Consider the following 17,912-nt stretch of genomic DNA (forward strand, 5'->3'; position numbering starts at 1 on the left):
CATAGCATAGGTTACATCATGGATTAAGCTCATGATGATAGTAACATATTGTATTGCATGGCAATTGTATAAAAATGAAATTATACTAAGAGTGAATGAGTCCAAATTTGGTGATTTGTTCAGTAATCTAAAAAGTCATCTATGGGTGAAAATATTAAAGTAAAACAGCATACCGTATGGAATTTAAACCCGATTTTGAAGTTTTTCTCACTGACAATTCACTTCTAATAAATGCCCCCTTTTGGAAAAATGCAACGCCCCTGGGGCATGTATTACAAACAATATGGTATATATCAAAAATGAACGGTCGTCATTTGTTTCCAACCAAAAATGTGCTCAAGGTTTATCAGATGGGGTGATTTTATAGTCTAGTTAGTGCTGATTGCTAACTGGGCTATACAATTTCTCTGCAAGAGATGATGTAGATCATTTGGTATAATATATTTAGCTGTTCATAGCGATGGGGCACTGCAATCAGATATCTTTTGACAACTCAAGTGAAGATTTTTTTCTAAGGATTTTTAACAATTGCAGCTTTCTTTGCAAAATTTTTACAGTACAAAAATTTTATACATTTAAGTAGATAACCATCATCTACTATTTAAAACAATTGTATCAATTTAATTTCATTGAAACTCACTGGAATTTTTTTTTTTTAAATGTGGCTAATGATATAACAGCAAAAACTACATGCTGTAGTTTAAAATCAAATTCAAGCCAAAAACTGAAGGCAAGTTCAAATATGATTCAATACCAAACAAGGCAACAAGCTCAGAGCAAAATAAGCTGTGTCTTTGCTATATGAAAGCAAGTTCACTACTTGACTTAATATTTTGTTGTTTGTCCCTGAAGAAGAGCAGTTTATCTGCTCGAAACGTTGGTTGTTTTTTTGTCTGTTAGGTTTTGTATGTCTGCTATGTGTACAGTGATTGTGGGTTCTGGAATTGGCCATTTCTGGCCATCAAACTTTGCCTGTTTTTGTGCCTACATTGGTTGTTTGGTTTATCGTGTCTGCTTATGTGCACAGTGATTTTCATCATTTGCTCTCTAGTGCACTTTTGTGTTCCTATTGATCCATGTTGTTTTTGCAGGTTTAGCACTTCTGTGGGCCTAAGGCCGTCCTGTATAAACAGTGATCGGAGTGCCCATCTCCCTTTCATTGGCGATTGGGCCAGACACCTCCATGTAATGTTGCTATAGGGGGATCGCTACACCTCCTCAACAGCGAGTCTGTTACCTTCCCAGCATTTAAGAATGCCGGTACCCATTTAAACACCCGGGTGGAGAGGAGTAATCGAGATAAAGTGCCTTACTCAAGGGCACAACACGATGGCGTCGCCGGGGCTCAAACCTGCAACCTTCCGGTTATGAGTCAGTGAAAATAGTGAAATATAAATGCTCTTAAAAATACTTGGTTTTGCCAAGTCGATCACAAATTCATGCTGTTATAGCCTTTCTACTGAGATGAATGCATCATTAATTTCCCAAGTTGGCCATCATGCATAGATGCATAGAGGTATAACCTTTTGATACAGCAATCTAGACTTGTGGCAATTTCTAAGAATGCGTATAAATTACAGGACTTCTCCGTGGCCGGAAATTTCCTTAATATGATGTTTGTTTGCTTTGCTATGTGGATGAACAATATTTTGATACCTAGTTTAGAAAGCAATAATTTTGCGTACAAATTTAGTTGCATTTGTATTTCTTTTCTCTTTGATGCTCATTGTTTCCCTTGCTTTAATTTGTAACCATTTTTGGCTGACACTTGAGCCCGGCCCCCCAACTCAACACAAAAGTTGGCAACCATGAGAGTTACCAAATAGCGCGGAAAAGGGGTAATTTTTTTCCAGTAGCGAGGACCGCGAAATTGGCAAAATAGGGGGTATTTAATTTGCACTGTCCGTAAAATTTGGGTAAAAGGGGTACTTGGGAAAATATATTTAGTGTCATTTAAAGGGGTGTTCGAAATTCTGGTCATTGAAAACCACAAAAAAGGGGTTGTTTTGGGCCAAATTTTGTCCTCGATTTTACATGGAAAAGGGGGTAAATTTGATGAAAAATCATTGCAAAGGGAGTCTTTGAAAGATTTGGTAACTCTCATGGTTGTCACTTTTGTGCTGAGTTGGGGGCTGGGCACTTGAGTCATACTTCAGATTATTGGTCAGACAGGTTGCACAATCTAAACTGCTCCAAAAAAGAAACTTACCAGGTAAGAAATTTGTCTGTCAAATTCAAACGACAAATTGTGTTACACTAAATGGGATATGAGTGGAAGCAGTGTTAATTGACGCGAATTTTTACACCTCATTTGTTGCAAGCGGATGAGTATTTTTGAAGTCATGCTTATTTAACCGAACCTATCCACTGGAATGAAAGTTGCACTCATACCACTTGAGATGGTTGGCAGTATACAGGTGTAATCAGTGCTCTCCTCTTCTTCTTTGCATGACTAACTTTCCTATTGCTTCTTGTGAGGATGAAGAATGATCAAAGTTCAATGACAATTGTCCTTATTCAATCATCTGCAACTTTCAAATTTGATAGTAGGCTTGTTCAAATGAGCATAACTTCAAAAGTTTTGATCTGTTTGCGACAAATGAGGTGTCAAACTCAGCGTAAATGTACACCGCTTCCACTCATATGCTATTCAGTATAATACGATTTGTCGTTTGAACTTGACAGACGAATTTCTTACCTGGTAAGTTACTTTTTGGGACCAGTTTATATTTGTTGCATTATTTGAGTAATTTTAAAATAATATAAATAGGCACAGACATGCCCATCCATTGCCAACAGTGGCACATCGATCCAGGAGGGGGGGGGGTCCCTCGGCCTGTAATACCGGGAGAAAATTGACCAACATCTTTGTTGTGCATCTCCTTTTGTACTATTTCAGCATTCAAATTTGTGCACACATTTGTCCCGGTAAAGTTATTTTTTTGCTAGTAGGTCAGTGGGATAATTTTGCACCCCTTGGACAATTTGCCGGTAAGCCTCTGATCAAACTGAGCCAACAAATCAAATAAATTATATTTTTCTAATCCAATGTCAAAACAAATAGAGGGTATTTGTATCAGTTGAGTGATGTTTTTCTATATGTTATTTCTCCTTTCTATTGCAGCTACTGTAGTATACCTAATAGGCATGGCAGATACAGACCCAGCAGCGAAAACTAAAGGACAGAGTAACCGGGCATTAGAAGTCAATAATGGTAGGTATCCATGCAACCGTTCATTAAATCAATCTATAAATCAATCAATCAACCAACCAACCGGGCATTAGAAGTAAATAATGGTACATGTAGGTATCCATGCAACCGTTCATTAAATCAATCTATAAATCAATCAATCAATCAATCAACCAACCAACCGGACATTAGAAGTAAATAATGGTAGGTATCCATGCAACCGTTCATTAAATCAATCTACAAATCAATCAATCAATCAATCAACCAACCGGGCATTAGAAGTAAATAATGATAGGTATCCATGCAACCTTAATATCAATCAATCAATCACTTTTATAGAGCGCCAAAAAGCAAAAAAAAATCGCAATATAAGGCACTATAAACTAGGCGCAAAAAGCAAAACAAAAAAATAAACAAGGATTATACAATGAAAGTGATACATGCAAAATATACTACTGCTACATCATTTTAAAAGCAAAAATGTCATACAGGCAATTATGAAAAGATGATGTTTCAACAGTTTCATGAATATATCCAAAGACCCACGCAGCAAGTTTGATGTGATTTGGCAGTTGGGTTCCAAATGCGAGGAGCATGACATGAAAATGACAGGCCGGCAAATGTTAAGTGTTGAGTGCAAAGTTTAACAAATTGAGGTGCAGAAGAAGATGTAGAACAGAGTCATCTGGAACCAGTAATACATCATGTCATTTGGCTAGTCATGTTGTATAGTAGCTTAACAAATAAAATATAAGAAGTGGCAGTGCCAGGAATTTTTTTTGGGGAAAAGTAAATTTCAACAAATTTTGCGCAAAATTGCTGCAAAAGGTGCAAATTTGAGTAATTTTGGGTTTTACTGGGGGAAACAGGGGGGAAGTGTTATGACTGGGGGGCATATCCCCCCTTCACCTTTGTTTCATAACCATGAAGGTATAGGACATTTTTGTTTTTGCTATAGCCCCGAATGAAATTTATTTAATTATGTTTGTACTCACTCAGGTAGCATTGTGTGTGAATTTTACATCTGGACTAGAGGCTATTCTTTTTTTATGGGCATTTTAGTGTCTAAAATGGCCCAAAATGAGGGTTTTTCAATATTGCCGTCCATTTCTAATCGTCACCCCATAGGCTTTACATGTAAAATAACAAGGCTCGTAAAAATTTCATAGCCTCTAGTTAGGATGTAAAATTCACACAAAATGCTTTTGAGTGATTACAAAGATAATTAAATACTTTTCATTCGGGGGCTATGTGGAATTTTTTTTATGTATTCCTTGTACAATGACATTTCACAATAAAATGTCCATTGGAAACAAAGGTGCCTTGGTGCCACCACTGAATATAAGAATCTTTACTAGTTGCTTGTTATCATGTGTTTACAAAACATATCAACAGCTTCAGTTTTAGATTTTTTTTTTTTTTTTTTTTTTTTTACATAGGAGATATGACAAAATCATAAAAGCAATCACTCCTGACAAGTCGCTTGAATGCGGACGTGTAAATGACCTGGACTCAATTCCACAAAGAGTCGTCACTTGCGGTAGCCATCACAAGTAATGATGCGATCTCAGCTCCATTTCACAAAATAGGTGTGATTAATATATATACGGTATTAAAGTAAAAGGCATTCATAAAAGGGATTCTTTGTAGAGTATTGATGAGGGGAACTTTAAGATGGATTTTTTTAAAGACATTTGCACAAATTTATAATAATTCTGAAGATTACGAAGTTTAATGTAGTAAATAATACTCTTGGCTTTAATTGGGGTTGCATACAGGCAAGTTAAACCAAGAAATCAGTTTTTGTAATTATGCTTTACTTTCTTTTAGGGTAGCTTTTTTTCAAAATTGTAACAAATAGGGCACATACTTTGGGGATAAACTTTGGCATGACATTTCTTTTGATGGAAGGTTGAAATTATGGGTATTGTGAAAAAAAGTCATACCCACTCTAGCAATAATGTTGTGTACCAAGGTTGAAAATTCAACATTGAATGTGGTTGATATTTGACTGATTTTGCTCGCTCCTATCACCTATGAGCCAGGCAGGCAGGTAGGTTGGCTATTAACCAGAAGAAAAGAGTATTTACCTATTTTTGCTTAGTCAAATAGACTCAGCCGTCCAACTTGCCTATTTCTGATGCATCACAGAAAGGTGTCATAGTTGGACCTTTATGTGATCTGATCTAGATCTGATATGAGCCAGCAGCCAGCCAGCCAGCCATATTCAGGTTGTAGTAATCCCAGGGGGAAATCACATTTAAATGGGGTTTATGGAACATCAGTATTATAGTGTGTCTCATTACAAGTAATTGGAGAGTAGTTGGATTTTGTAGTAGCAGATTCAAATTGCACGCTAACCTAATCCCACAGGGTGTATACATGCGCGTAGAAGGGCGATTTGTCTGTATGCTGGCGACACAACCACGTAAACGCACTGATTCTAGTCTGCCACTACAAAATTCAACATGATGTTACTCTCAACTTGAGACAAGACACAGTATAGTAAAAAAAAGGTTATGAGGCCTGCAAAAGGAACTGATTGAGTGATACATGTAACTAACTTGTTTTGTTTGCTCTTAAAATTCTTCTGGACAAAGATTATACTCTTGATTATACTGTTTTGACAGTATAAACCTGGGAGAGTTAGCTCCGTCAGTGAAGGATGTTGTGGTTTGACCCCAATATTTCAAACACATATCCCAGAGGTTTGCTTAATTGTTTGTGGAGTAGTAACAGTGGCCATCATGATCAGTGACCATTTGTAAAGTGTTCCAAGGCCTTGTGGAATCCGTAAAGTTCACTATAAATCACATCTTGCCAACAAGGGTGGCAAATGCTTATTGATAATTCAATGTTTTGAAGGTACATCGTGAAAAGTAGTAGAATCTGTGGTAGAATATTTTTTGTGTGCCCTTCCAATTTTTCGAGTGAAGAAACTCAGGTGCATATGTGATACGATCTGATCCGTGCCGAGCACTCCATCGCTGCCTGGTAGCCACGGGTGTTTCACTGGCCCGGCCAACATGGGATGCATATATGCTGGTAGTTATACTTTGTAAGATTTTACATTGTTAGGGTCAAATTACTCAGTCCCTATAGCATATTCAACCTATCATGGGACGTTTTTCAAACAAATTCAGGCAACTGGGTGATCATGCATATCACGCTAAAGACGGGGCACAGATGATTGACCGACAGCCTGGATTTGCTGGATAAATGTCCCACGATGGGTTGAATCTGCTATAAGCATACGGATGTTAAAATCACAAAGTCTGTAGCATACTTTTAAGTATTAAAATTGCAATGTTACAAACTTTGTATATGTCCGTTTTCTTAGGTATTTTATTGGGTTTTTTGTTTTTGCTCCTTATTTTTGCCTATATCTGAATTTCGTTATTGCCAACTTAGATCAGAACATGTCACCTATGCAATGGTGAAGTCAGGACTTTTTCAGAGGGTGGACAAGGGGGAGGGGGCAAGGCATATTTCAAGGCATGCAAGGGGGAAAACTTTGATGAAAATTGTCAAAAATAGGCTAAAAAAACCAAAAAAATGCCTAAAAATATCAGGTTGGCTGCATCCCACAGGGGGGAAAGAGGGGGCAAGATTTCTCCTAGAGAGGACAGCTTCCCCTCCTCCACTGCACCTTGGAAACATCAAGGAAACAATGAAAGAAAAATACTTTGAAAGGTCACTGAATGGGCCTTTAAACCAACCACATACGTGATATGCTAGCATTTTACAGTTGACATTTCTAAGGTATGCTCAAGTGTGCAAAGGAAATGAGAGTTGGATTTAGCAGCAATTGATAGCAACAATTGGATTTGTTACCTGTACCATCAATCATCTTTACCCATATGAACAAGTTAATGGCGACAAGGAGAGTGGGAATATATCTTGACAAGACTTAAAAGGTGATCTCTTGGATCTGTTTGCTACTAGAGTAGGGCATATGGGAATTTCGACATCTATTGGGCTGTTCCAGATGAAATTCATATACCCTCTGTGGAAGACATGACCTTAATTTTTCACACAGGAAGTGTGAATTTCAAATGGGGTTAACCTAAATGGGGGACTCTGTTTGAAATGTACATCCCCTGTGTGGGAGATTAAGGTCATGTTTTTCAAAGGGGTGTATGGATTTCAACTGTAATGGCACATTAGATGGAGAATTCCTCTAGGCATGATGGTTTTATTCTTATCTTTTTATTTCATTATCTTTCACTTTACCAGCTTTCGTTCACACTCGTTGCTGGATTTAGCGAGTGATACAGCCTGGTACAGCGTAAACATGCAAGTGTGGTTCTGATTGGCTAATCGAATCACATCATGAAATGTTAGCACCTCATTCGCTGAATAAGCTGTGTAGCATTGGGTTATTCCATTTAAAATCCACCCTCCCCCTGTGGAAGATTTAGCTAAAGTCTGCCACAGAGGGAGTATCAATTTTGAATAGAATAGACAATTGGGTAACTTCCATTTGTAATACTCACTCCAGTTGTGGAAGATATAGGTAAAGCCATAATACAGGGGGAGTATGGGTTTCAAAATGATTACCTCTGACCAATTACATTTGAAAAACATACTCCCACTGTGGAAGATATTTCCAAAATCTTCCACAGGGGTATGATATGCCCTTAAAGCCTGTGGGTTTCAACAATATTTTTGTGCGGTTTTGTATTGAAGGTTTGAAATTAATCGCACAAATTATGAAAATAAAAACGCAGTGAAAATTTCACACTGCAGACAGAAATCATAAAAAAGTCACATTTCTTTTTTGTTTTTCAACCATGTTTGACCCATTATTGATATGTCCAACTCACAAACCAAAAACACTCCCCCACAAAGAAAAAATGAACAGTTCAAGGCCAGGCAATCAGTCATTTTTACATTATTTTTGTAATAAAGTACATACAATTCTCAGTCAAACATTATTTGTGTAGTAACATACAACTCTCAGTCAACCTAGGGGATTTCATACCAATCTGTGCTACTTGGATCTCTATAAGCTACAAAATGCTGTGCGTGCCATCGTCAGCTAGCACTTGACTTTTACATTCAGGAGATTTGGGTGGGTGGGTGTCGTTCCAGAATTGTTATCAAAAAACTAGGCTAACTAAAAAAAATATCAAAATATGTTGGGCAAAAAAAATAAATAGAGAAAGTGTCCCAGATATGCATTAACAAAAATGCACACATTTTCGCATAGCCTTTTCAACATATAAAAGGGGGAGGCTTAGGGTTAGTCTATTTTCTTCTTTCCAATCTTTTGGTTTGCCTAGGTTGACAAAATTATATTACTGTGCATGCAAATGATGAAAGTTGGTGTTGTGTAAATTGAATTACACTCCATGAACAAATCATCCTCTTAGTGGCAAATGCCTCTTACAAAATCTGATAAATTATGCAAAGTATTGTCAAATCAAAAGTATTAAAATCTACTTTTTCATTTCCTGATGTTGGTAGGCACATACCCGTCACTGGGTGGTTAGAATTGTAAAGCAGGAAGAGAAAAGAAGTGTTCACCAAGTTTAACTTTGCATTCATATGATTATTATCATTATGTTTGTTTTGTTTCAGAATCAGCTGGTGCCACGGGAGGGGCAACATCACCGGACGACCCAGATGCAGGCTTTGATGTAGACTTCAAGAATCGCCAGGACAGACACATCCAGGAGAGACAGAGCGATCGACTGGAGAGACCCGATGAAAGGGCTGCCAGCACGGCCAGCACCAGCTCAGATGATGCTCGAGCTGCAGTCAGGGCACTGAGGCAAAACTCTGCACAGCAGAGACAGCAGCAGCAGCAGCAACAACAACAACAGCAGCAGCAGCAGCAGCAACAGCAGCAGAGGGAAGAAGAGGATGAGGAAGAGAGTATGTATTACAGAAAGCACATGGGTTATTGCAGTCGAAATTTATACACCCTCTGTGGAAGACATGCCCTTAATTGTCCACACAGGGAGTGTGACTTTCAAATGGGGTTACCTGAATGCAGTGTCTTAGCTAGCCACCAGTCTGGCCATCATTTTAGACGGGGAGTTTGCTCCTGGGATGGGCAAAATTAATGCCTTTGACAGATGCTACATTATAATTGTAGGTGTTTGGAAAGTCTGTTGACCTTTTTAGTAATCTAGATTTGCAAAACAAGGCTATAGCAGCACATATTTGAACTCTTTGAACCCCCAATGGGCTGTAGAAGTCTGGTAAATGTTTTAAAGGTCAAATTGGGACAGGCACATTTATTCAAATGACGGCAGACCTGAATTTCTAGCTAAGACCCTGTCTGAATGGGTGGCTCTACACCCCCTGTGTGGGTGATTAAGGTCATGTCTTCCATAGGGGGTGTATGGATTTCAACTGGAATAGCGCAATGGGTCAGGGTTTTTTTTCACAGAAAATCCGTAGATATAGGTCCATTTTTTGAAAAATATCAATGAAGGGGTTAGTCTTGTTTAAGACGGTCTCAATATACTATAGCCAGATTTCCTCAAGCCCCGACCGCTTTATACGGCCAATAAAATCAACTAAATTTCTGCACTGATCATTTATATTTCGCACCATTGGCAAGCGAAGCGATCACTCAAAGCTATTGGCGCTGTCAGTTTTATCTTCATGATTTTACAATCCGTGATCAACCGTCTTGTACAACTTGTTTAGCTCATTAATCTTTGTATGTAAATGACCCAATGCACTGATGAAATATGCTGTTTTCATTGGTGGTTGTACGATGATCAGACCGCCCATTTGCTGCCAATCTTGCAGTCGAAACAGCTGTGCTGCACATATATGTGCATGCACCACTGGGGCAAGTGTTTACGTTTCAAACAATAAAGATCTCGGTACATGATTGGATGGCTAAAGTTATGAATATTCAGCGGCATCTCATTTTCTATATTTGGTAGTCTACATAATATCTGGAATCTCAGAGATTTAATACAAGTTGATCAAGACCGTATATTTGAGCCCCCCCCCCCCCCATCGCTAGAGAATCGATCACTGTCGTTGGCTGTTACTTACACATGTAACATACAGTATGTGGCCCGCCCGGGTGGATACAGGCTTGAATCAAGAATATAATGGGGTAGGTCTTTGCAAATTATCCTTAGACAGGGACCATGTTTCAAAATGTTTGTCCTAAAAGAGCAAATTTTTTAGTAGAAATTATCCTTAGTTGAAGCTCTGGTGGCATTAAAACATAATTCAAATACACCAGTGACTGGTTTAGGGTTCATTGAGTATAAGAGTAATTTCTATTTCAATTTTACCTCATTCTAGTCGGTAACTTAGATTGCGACTATATTCTTATTGCCACAGTACAATTTTGCCACAGCAGAAAAATTCTCCGACAAAAAGGCATGCAAATGACAATCGGAGAGTGATAAACAAAACAAAAACAAGGCACATTTGCATTGCATTCTACACGTTTCGCACACACCATCCATTTCACAAGCCTTAGGATATATCATGTCTGGGCAGAGTGTTCAGACAACTACTTAGATCCAAAATAAACTCGCCAGAAACATTGCAACTAGAATGTACATAGAATGCAGACGGACATGTCAACAGACACGACCAACTTGTCAGTGGGAGTTTGCTTTGCAATCCATCTAAAATACACTTGACAGACCTGCAATGTCTGACACCTTGGAATTGTTATGTAGGTCACTTCTGTGTGGGGTATTTCAACCGCTCAGTGCCAGAAGTGGGTAAGTGCAATAGCTGCCATGTGTAGATGAGTACAATATACTGTGTGTAAATTGCCAAATGTTCACAGGGCAGCTATTGCACTTGCCCACTTCTGGCACTGAGCAGGCGATTTGTGAGCATCCACTGTTTTTCTTCCTACATTGGGCTATTCCTGTTGAAATCCATACACCCCCTGCTATGGAAGATATGACCTTAATCCAGGGCGTAGCAAGAGCATCAGGGGCCCATGGACAAGGAACAGTACGGGCCCTTTTAACCAGGGCGGGATTTAGCCTACCTTATGGGCCCTGGGCCAGGCCAAAATTTGGAGGCCCCGAACTCACGTGCCGAGGAAGGCATTTGCACTCAAGTCAGTGGCCAAGTTTTGGTTTAACTAAAGGGGAACTAACATATTTTGTTCAATTCAATTTCAGACTACTTTGGCCCCAGATCAACATAAATTTTGGTATAATGGTATAAAAATCCGGCCCTGCTCTCCATTATCAGCCCTTATTTAATTTTTGCTTTTGTGCTCGGGCCCCTGAACCCTCGGGGCCCATGGACTTCGTCCACCCTGTCCCCCCGCTTGATACACGCCTGCCTTAATCTTACACACAGGGGTGTAGATTTCAAATGGAGGCACTCATTCAGGTAACCCCATTTGGAATTCACACGCCCTGTGTGGAAGATTAAGGTCATGTTTTCCATAGGGGGTGTATGGTTTTCAACTGGAATAGCCCATTTCTGCATACTGACAAATACCCGATTACTACATAACGTGCCTAGCTCAATTCACAGAATGTGGGTATCGATCATGGTAAAATAGTTTTGCATTTTCAAATATTTGTTGCTCTCTGCAGTTTGAAAATAAAGTTAATTTTCTGCACACAAAGAGTATACAGATACTTTTTGTGCGCGGTATGATTGAAGAGGTTCGTTAAGTTCGTTTAAAATTTATCAATTAATTTAAGAGTTCATTTGTCAAGACCAAATGAAAAACTTGGTTCTTCTGCTGACAGATTCGTTAGAAACCGTCTGGCTTTCTCAAAGCATTGATGATGTTATTGATCCGTTTGCTTATGTAGTTAATATTATAGTCTGTTTCGTCGCAAGTTGGGAATAACGACATGTTGGATTTTAGAGTGGCAGATGCTATAAATTGCGCACCCTAACCTAATCCCACAGGACGTATACATGTACGCGCACAGTGATTTTTCGGTACACTATGAAGCCATGTAAATGATAGCGATGAAGCCATGTAAATGATAGCGATGAAGCCATGTAAACGATAGCGATGAAGCCATGTAAATGATAGCGATGAAGCCATGTAAATGATAGCAATGAAGCCATGTAAACGATAGCGATGACGCCATGTAAATGATAGCGATGAAGCCATGTAAATGATAGCAATGAAGCCATGTAAACGATAGCGATGAAGCCATGTAAATGATAGCAATGAAGCCATGTAAATGATAGCAATGAAGCCATGATAGCGATGAAGCCATGTAAACGATAGCAATGAAGCCATGTAAATGATAGCAATGAAGCCATGTAAACGATAGCGATGAAGCCATGTAAATGATAGCGATGAAGCCATGTAAATGATAGCGATGAAGCCATGTAAACGATAGCGATGAAGCCATGTAAATGATAGCAATGAAGCCATGTGATAGCGATGAAGCCATGTAAATGATAGCAATGAAGCCATGTAAATGATAGCGATGAAGCCATGTAAATGATAGCAATGAAGCCATGTAAATGATAGCGATGAAGCCATGTAAACGATAGCGATGAAGCCATGTAAATGATAGCAATGAAGCCATGTAAACGATAGCGATGAAGCCATGTAAATGATAGCAATGAAGCCATGTAAATGATAGCAATGAAGCCATGTAAACGATAGCGATGAAGCCATGTAAATGATAGCGATAAGCCATGTGCTAGCGATGAAGCCATGTAAATGAGCAATGAAGCCATGTAAACGATAGCGATGAAGCCATGTAAATGATAGCAATGAAGCCATGTAAATGATAGCAATGAAGCCATGTAAACGATAGCGATGAAGCCATGTAAATGATAGCGATGAAGCCATGTAAGCGATAGCGATGAAGCCATGTAAGCGATAGCGATGAAGCCATGTAAATGATAGCGATGAAGCCATGTAAAGCGATAGCGATGAAGCCATGTAAGCGATAGCAATGAAGCCATGTAAATGATAGCAATGAAGCCATGTAAGCGATAGCGATGAAGCCATGTAAATGATAGCGATGAAGCCATGTAAGCGATAGCGATGAAGCCATGTAAATGATAGCAATGAAGCCATGTAAGCGATAGCGATGAAGCCATGTAAATGATAGCAATGAAGCCATGTAAATGATAGCGATGAAGCCATGTAAATGATAGCGATGAAGCCATGTAAATGATAGCAATGAAGCCATGTAAACGATAGCGATGAAGCCATGTAAATGATAGCGATGAAGCCATGTAAACGCACTGATTCGAATCTGCCACTAAGAAATCCAACATGGCGTTATTCACAACTAGAGACAAGACACATTATACATGTAGTTATCTGGGGTTTGTCAGTACGAGAAAACTGCAAGGATATACATGATTTAACTAGCAATATATTTGTTGTGTTTCTCTCACAGGGGGTGTAAAACTTGGTTTGGGTGATTTCATATTCTACAGTGTGTTAGTAGGGAAAGCATCAGCTGACGGGGATTGGGCCACCACTATTGCCTGCTTTGTTGCCATTCTTATTGTAAGTATAGAATATAATTTTATGTTCACGTAAATGAACATTTTTGTTGTGAGAATAGTCATAAATTCATCAATTTATATTTTTGAAATAGTTTAGAACATTATTTTTGAAATGAATCTAATACTGGAACTAAAATTTGCAACTCACTGTGCTACGTTGTGTCCACTAGTATCGGACTTCATGTGGTTTCTGATTGATGATGGTGTGATGTCAGACGGTGAAGAATGTCTTGTAATGCTGGGTCTCATGCATCTGATGTCGCACCATCATCAATCAGATACATGATGAAGTCTGATGGTATCGGATGCAATGTAGCAAAGTGAGTTGCAAATTTAAGTTGCAGTATTAGATTAATTTCATAAATTAGGGGTTCATTCATATATTTTCATGACTAAACGATTGTTTATGCCCGAGGGCTTTTGCGTCATACATACGCAACATTCTGCGTAAACAAGGTCCATTCTTGTTTGCCAGTTACACTTGCATGCAAATGCTTAAAACTCAATGTTTTTTCAATACGTGGGTCCTGGGTTCCTTTACCGGAAGTCACTTTAAGCGAAATTCCTTCCCACAATACAATATGCTGGTTCTAACAGCACCCTCTGTTAGCACCATCACACACACGCTATCAGCAGAGCATAAAGTATGTGTTTGCATATGACGTAGGCTACCGGTTGTTCCAGGGTATGCAATGGCAGGGTAATTTCGGTCAAACTGGGTTCCGGTAGCAAAACCCAAGATCCACATATAAATGACTCCCATGACAGCTCTCCCATAACATCCTTAAAGATGAACTCGACCGCTGGTTGACCAGCAGGTACCGGTGGTTGAACGGCATTCTATTGTTTCTAAACCGGAATAACTAGACGGAACCGTCCGGAACTTGCAGTCAACCGCCGGTAGAGTTTTGATTTCATCCCTTACACATCTCACATGCAAAGTTCAAGCATCAAATTCCTGTGAAATTATGTTTTGTATATAATTTTACTTAATTTTCCAATCTGTATGTTTTTCCTTTCCAGGGTCTGTGTTTGACGCTTATACTCCTAGCCATCTTCAAGAAAGCCTTACCAGCCCTACCCATCTCCATCTGTTTTGGTCTTGTCTTCTATTTTGCAACTAGCTATCTCGTATTTCCATTTACAGACACACTAGCCAGTGAGCAGGTGTATATATGACGACAAAACTCGCAGACCAAACTTTTTGTAATAGGAGGGGCCTTTTTATCAGAAAAAACAACGTAAATGGGTTTGCTCTTTTTCATCTAACATTGTAAATTCCATTTAAAAAATCCACGCTACCTGTGTTGAAGATTTTGTAAATATCTTGCACAGAGGGAGTGTGATTTTGAAATGGAATTAACACATTACGCAGCTCCATTTGAATTTCATACAATATCTTGCACAGGGGAGTATGAATTTCAAATGGAATGCACACATTATGCAGCTCCATTTGAATTTCATATTCCCTCTGATATTCATCCTGAATCTTCCACAGAGGGAGGGCAAGTTTCAAATAGCATTGTTTAATGTGCTAATTCTATTTGAAATTTATACTCCCCCTGTGGTAGACTTTTCTTAAATCTTCCACGGGGGTGTGGTAGATTTTAAATGGCATACCCATTGATTGTTAACTGTTACGCCATTTTGAAATCCGATAGAGCACGAGCGAGAAGTGACCAATTCTCCCCTCATGCAAGCCCCCTCTTTTGTTTTGGAATTAAAGTTGTACGCCATAAAATGGCTATTTCACAGCTCAAAAGTATGAGTATTGTTGCTGCTTATGAGCTCTATGATGATTTTAGTTTTTGGAAAGTCCTAATAATTTTAGTTTAAAAAAAAAAAAAAAGAGTCCTGTATGTGAAGTCTGTATGCTCTGCTTGATTTAATTGTGCAATAACAGAAACCAAGATATGAGAAAACATATGTGACCATCCACCACTATAGGTATATTAGCCAATTCTAGACCAAGTTGGAATAGTCGGCAAGCTTATAGCTCGCATTGCGTACATGCTTAGTATGCTACATTGATGCAACAGGTATGTTCAAGCTGGCTAAGAATGACCTAATTTACCTATAATGGGCTGTAATGTTGACATTTTCACTTTAAAGAGGAAACCCCGCCAGAGCAGTTATTTTGGGGTGAACCAAACCTGCATGGTTATTACATTAATCAGTGACAAGGTTATCTCTGAATTTGACAGGTGCTAATTGATGTTTTAATGTTATCATCAATTAGCACCTGTCATATTCAGGGATAACCTTGTCACTGATTAATTTGATAACCAGGCAGGTTTGGTTCACCCCAGAAGAACTGCTCTGGCGAGGTTTCCTCTTTAAGCAGGCAAATTCTCTTTAAAATAAGTGTTACAATGATATATTACATGTTCCTGTTGTTTGTTAGCAAGTTTGTAAAAAAATCAGTAAAGGAGTTGGGAAATTTACTCTCTGTTTCAGAGAAGAACGGCAGTCCCTTGCTCAGATTGACACGAGTGGCCTGTTAATGAGCGACATATGCGGAGCTTTCTTTGCGCCGACCAACGTTTTGACGTGAAATCGGCCAATCAGATTACCGCGTCTGTTGTTATGATTGCCAATCAGAACCCCACTTCTGTGTTTATGCTGTGCACACTCTCAAAATGTAAACAACTGCCATTCTTCTTTGGCAGAAACTGTAATAGACCATATCTCAAAACAAGCTATGCTGATATTACAACTTCCCATTCATGGTGAATGGTCACATATTACCTTCAGCACTTGGGCTGGAAAGTCAACAAGTTAACTTTGTGATATACTGGACAGAGAAATTGTCTTAAAATTGGTTTATAATGAAATATTGCATTTTCCATTATGCTTGTTGGCAAAAGTCAATGAATAATCACTAGATGGGCTCTAAAGTATTTTGTTTTCATTGTTTGCTGGGACCAAACTAAAAAAATTAGACTGAGTGACAGTGGATCGTTTGTTTTCGCCTCCATGAGCATGTAATTTGACGATCATCATAATTTCATCTGGAGCATTTTTGCCAACTTCCCAGCCCATTTGTCAGAGGGGCCTATGAATGAACACAATGTGTGTTAATGCGAATCAAATAGTTGGGGCATTAATTAATGTACAAAACTCAGAGGAAAGTGATTTATTTATTTTGTTTTGTAACATATTATATTAAGATCATTTAAAACGTGAGCACAAAAAGATGGAATGAGACAAGAAAAAAGGTGAGATAAACAAAACAAAGGTTACTTGCAAACTTTCATTAATTTGAGCATTCCTTGTGATCTCAGTCAGGGCTCAAATTTGACTGTGACACTCCCAGACAGGGGGTGTGAATTTCAAACGGAGTCACCCATTCAGGTAACTTCATTTGAAATTCACACTCCCTCTGTGGGAGATTAAGGTCATGTCTTCCATAGGGGGTGTATGGATTTCAACTGGAATAACCCTCTGTAAGGGATGGCTTCAAAACCCAATCAGCAGACTAGTGATTGAGCCTGGTTTCTATTGGATGGAACAATAGAACATTGTTAAACAGCCGGTCCTGAGCGCTGGTGGAAGGAAAGGACTGGTGGGCAATGTGTGATATGTAACAACTGATCCAATCTGTGCTGTTGGGCAAGTTGATCTGAGTATTAATCTGAGCCTTGCTGCACTGATGAGGTGTTGCATTTTGTGAATGCAAGTTTTGTTGTTATTATGTAATGTACGGTATACAACAGATAATTTTGTGCATGTAATTTTTGTACTCTCACAAAACAAATATCGGTCAAACAGTATGGAAGAATGTGATATAATGAGAGATTGAACTAATGGTAAAAAACTACACATTTTGGCTACAATTGATTATCTTGTACTTTTTGGTTCCCATCCAGGGCATGACCCAGTTTGACCATTCAGTTATTGAAGCGAGTACAGAAAATTAAGGTTGCTACAGAATTTCCTTTAATGTTAATTTAGGACAGCTGTTATGAGGAAATTTGCTATTTAATTTTTGAGTAAATATAATTTATTTTGAAATGGTGAAAAATCTCTACATTTTTATAGGACAGCGATATGTTGTCATTGCTGCATCTTATATTATAACCATTTCGTAGCTTGTCATGGAAAACGACTGCAATGAAAATGACATCAGAGGCCCATTTCATAAAGACATATGATAAATCTTACTTTATTTTAATACATTAGGTTTTACTGCCTGAACAGAAGTGTTCATATCTCACCTCCTTTTTCAATCAAATCGACGGTAATAACTCTTGTAGTGAGGGATCAA

The 17,912-nt window shown here is 38.6% G+C and overlaps 1 protein-coding gene across 2 annotated transcripts in view; it reads left to right on the forward strand.

Moving 5' to 3' along the window:
- Positions 1-15,856, forward strand: part of LOC140153495 (presenilin-1-like) — a 64,151-nt gene extending 48,295 nt beyond the window's left edge. For both annotated transcript variants that reach the window (XM_072176259.1, XM_072176260.1), the window contains 4 exons: positions 3,125-3,214; positions 8,774-9,070; positions 13,534-13,646; positions 14,669-15,856. In XM_072176259.1, the coding sequence (XP_072032360.1) occupies positions 3,125-3,214; positions 8,774-9,070; positions 13,534-13,646; positions 14,669-14,824 (656 nt within the window). In that variant the 3' untranslated portion in view covers positions 14,825-15,856. The remainder of the gene's footprint in view (positions 1-3,124; positions 3,215-8,773; positions 9,071-13,533; positions 13,647-14,668) is intronic.
- The last annotated feature ends 2,056 nt before the right edge of the window (positions 15,857-17,912 follow it).

The sequence above is a fragment of the Amphiura filiformis genome, chromosome 5 (genome assembly GCF_039555335.1).
Source record: "Amphiura filiformis chromosome 5, Afil_fr2py, whole genome shotgun sequence".
NCBI lineage: Eukaryota > Metazoa > Echinodermata > Ophiuroidea > Amphilepidida > Amphiuridae > Amphiura > Amphiura filiformis.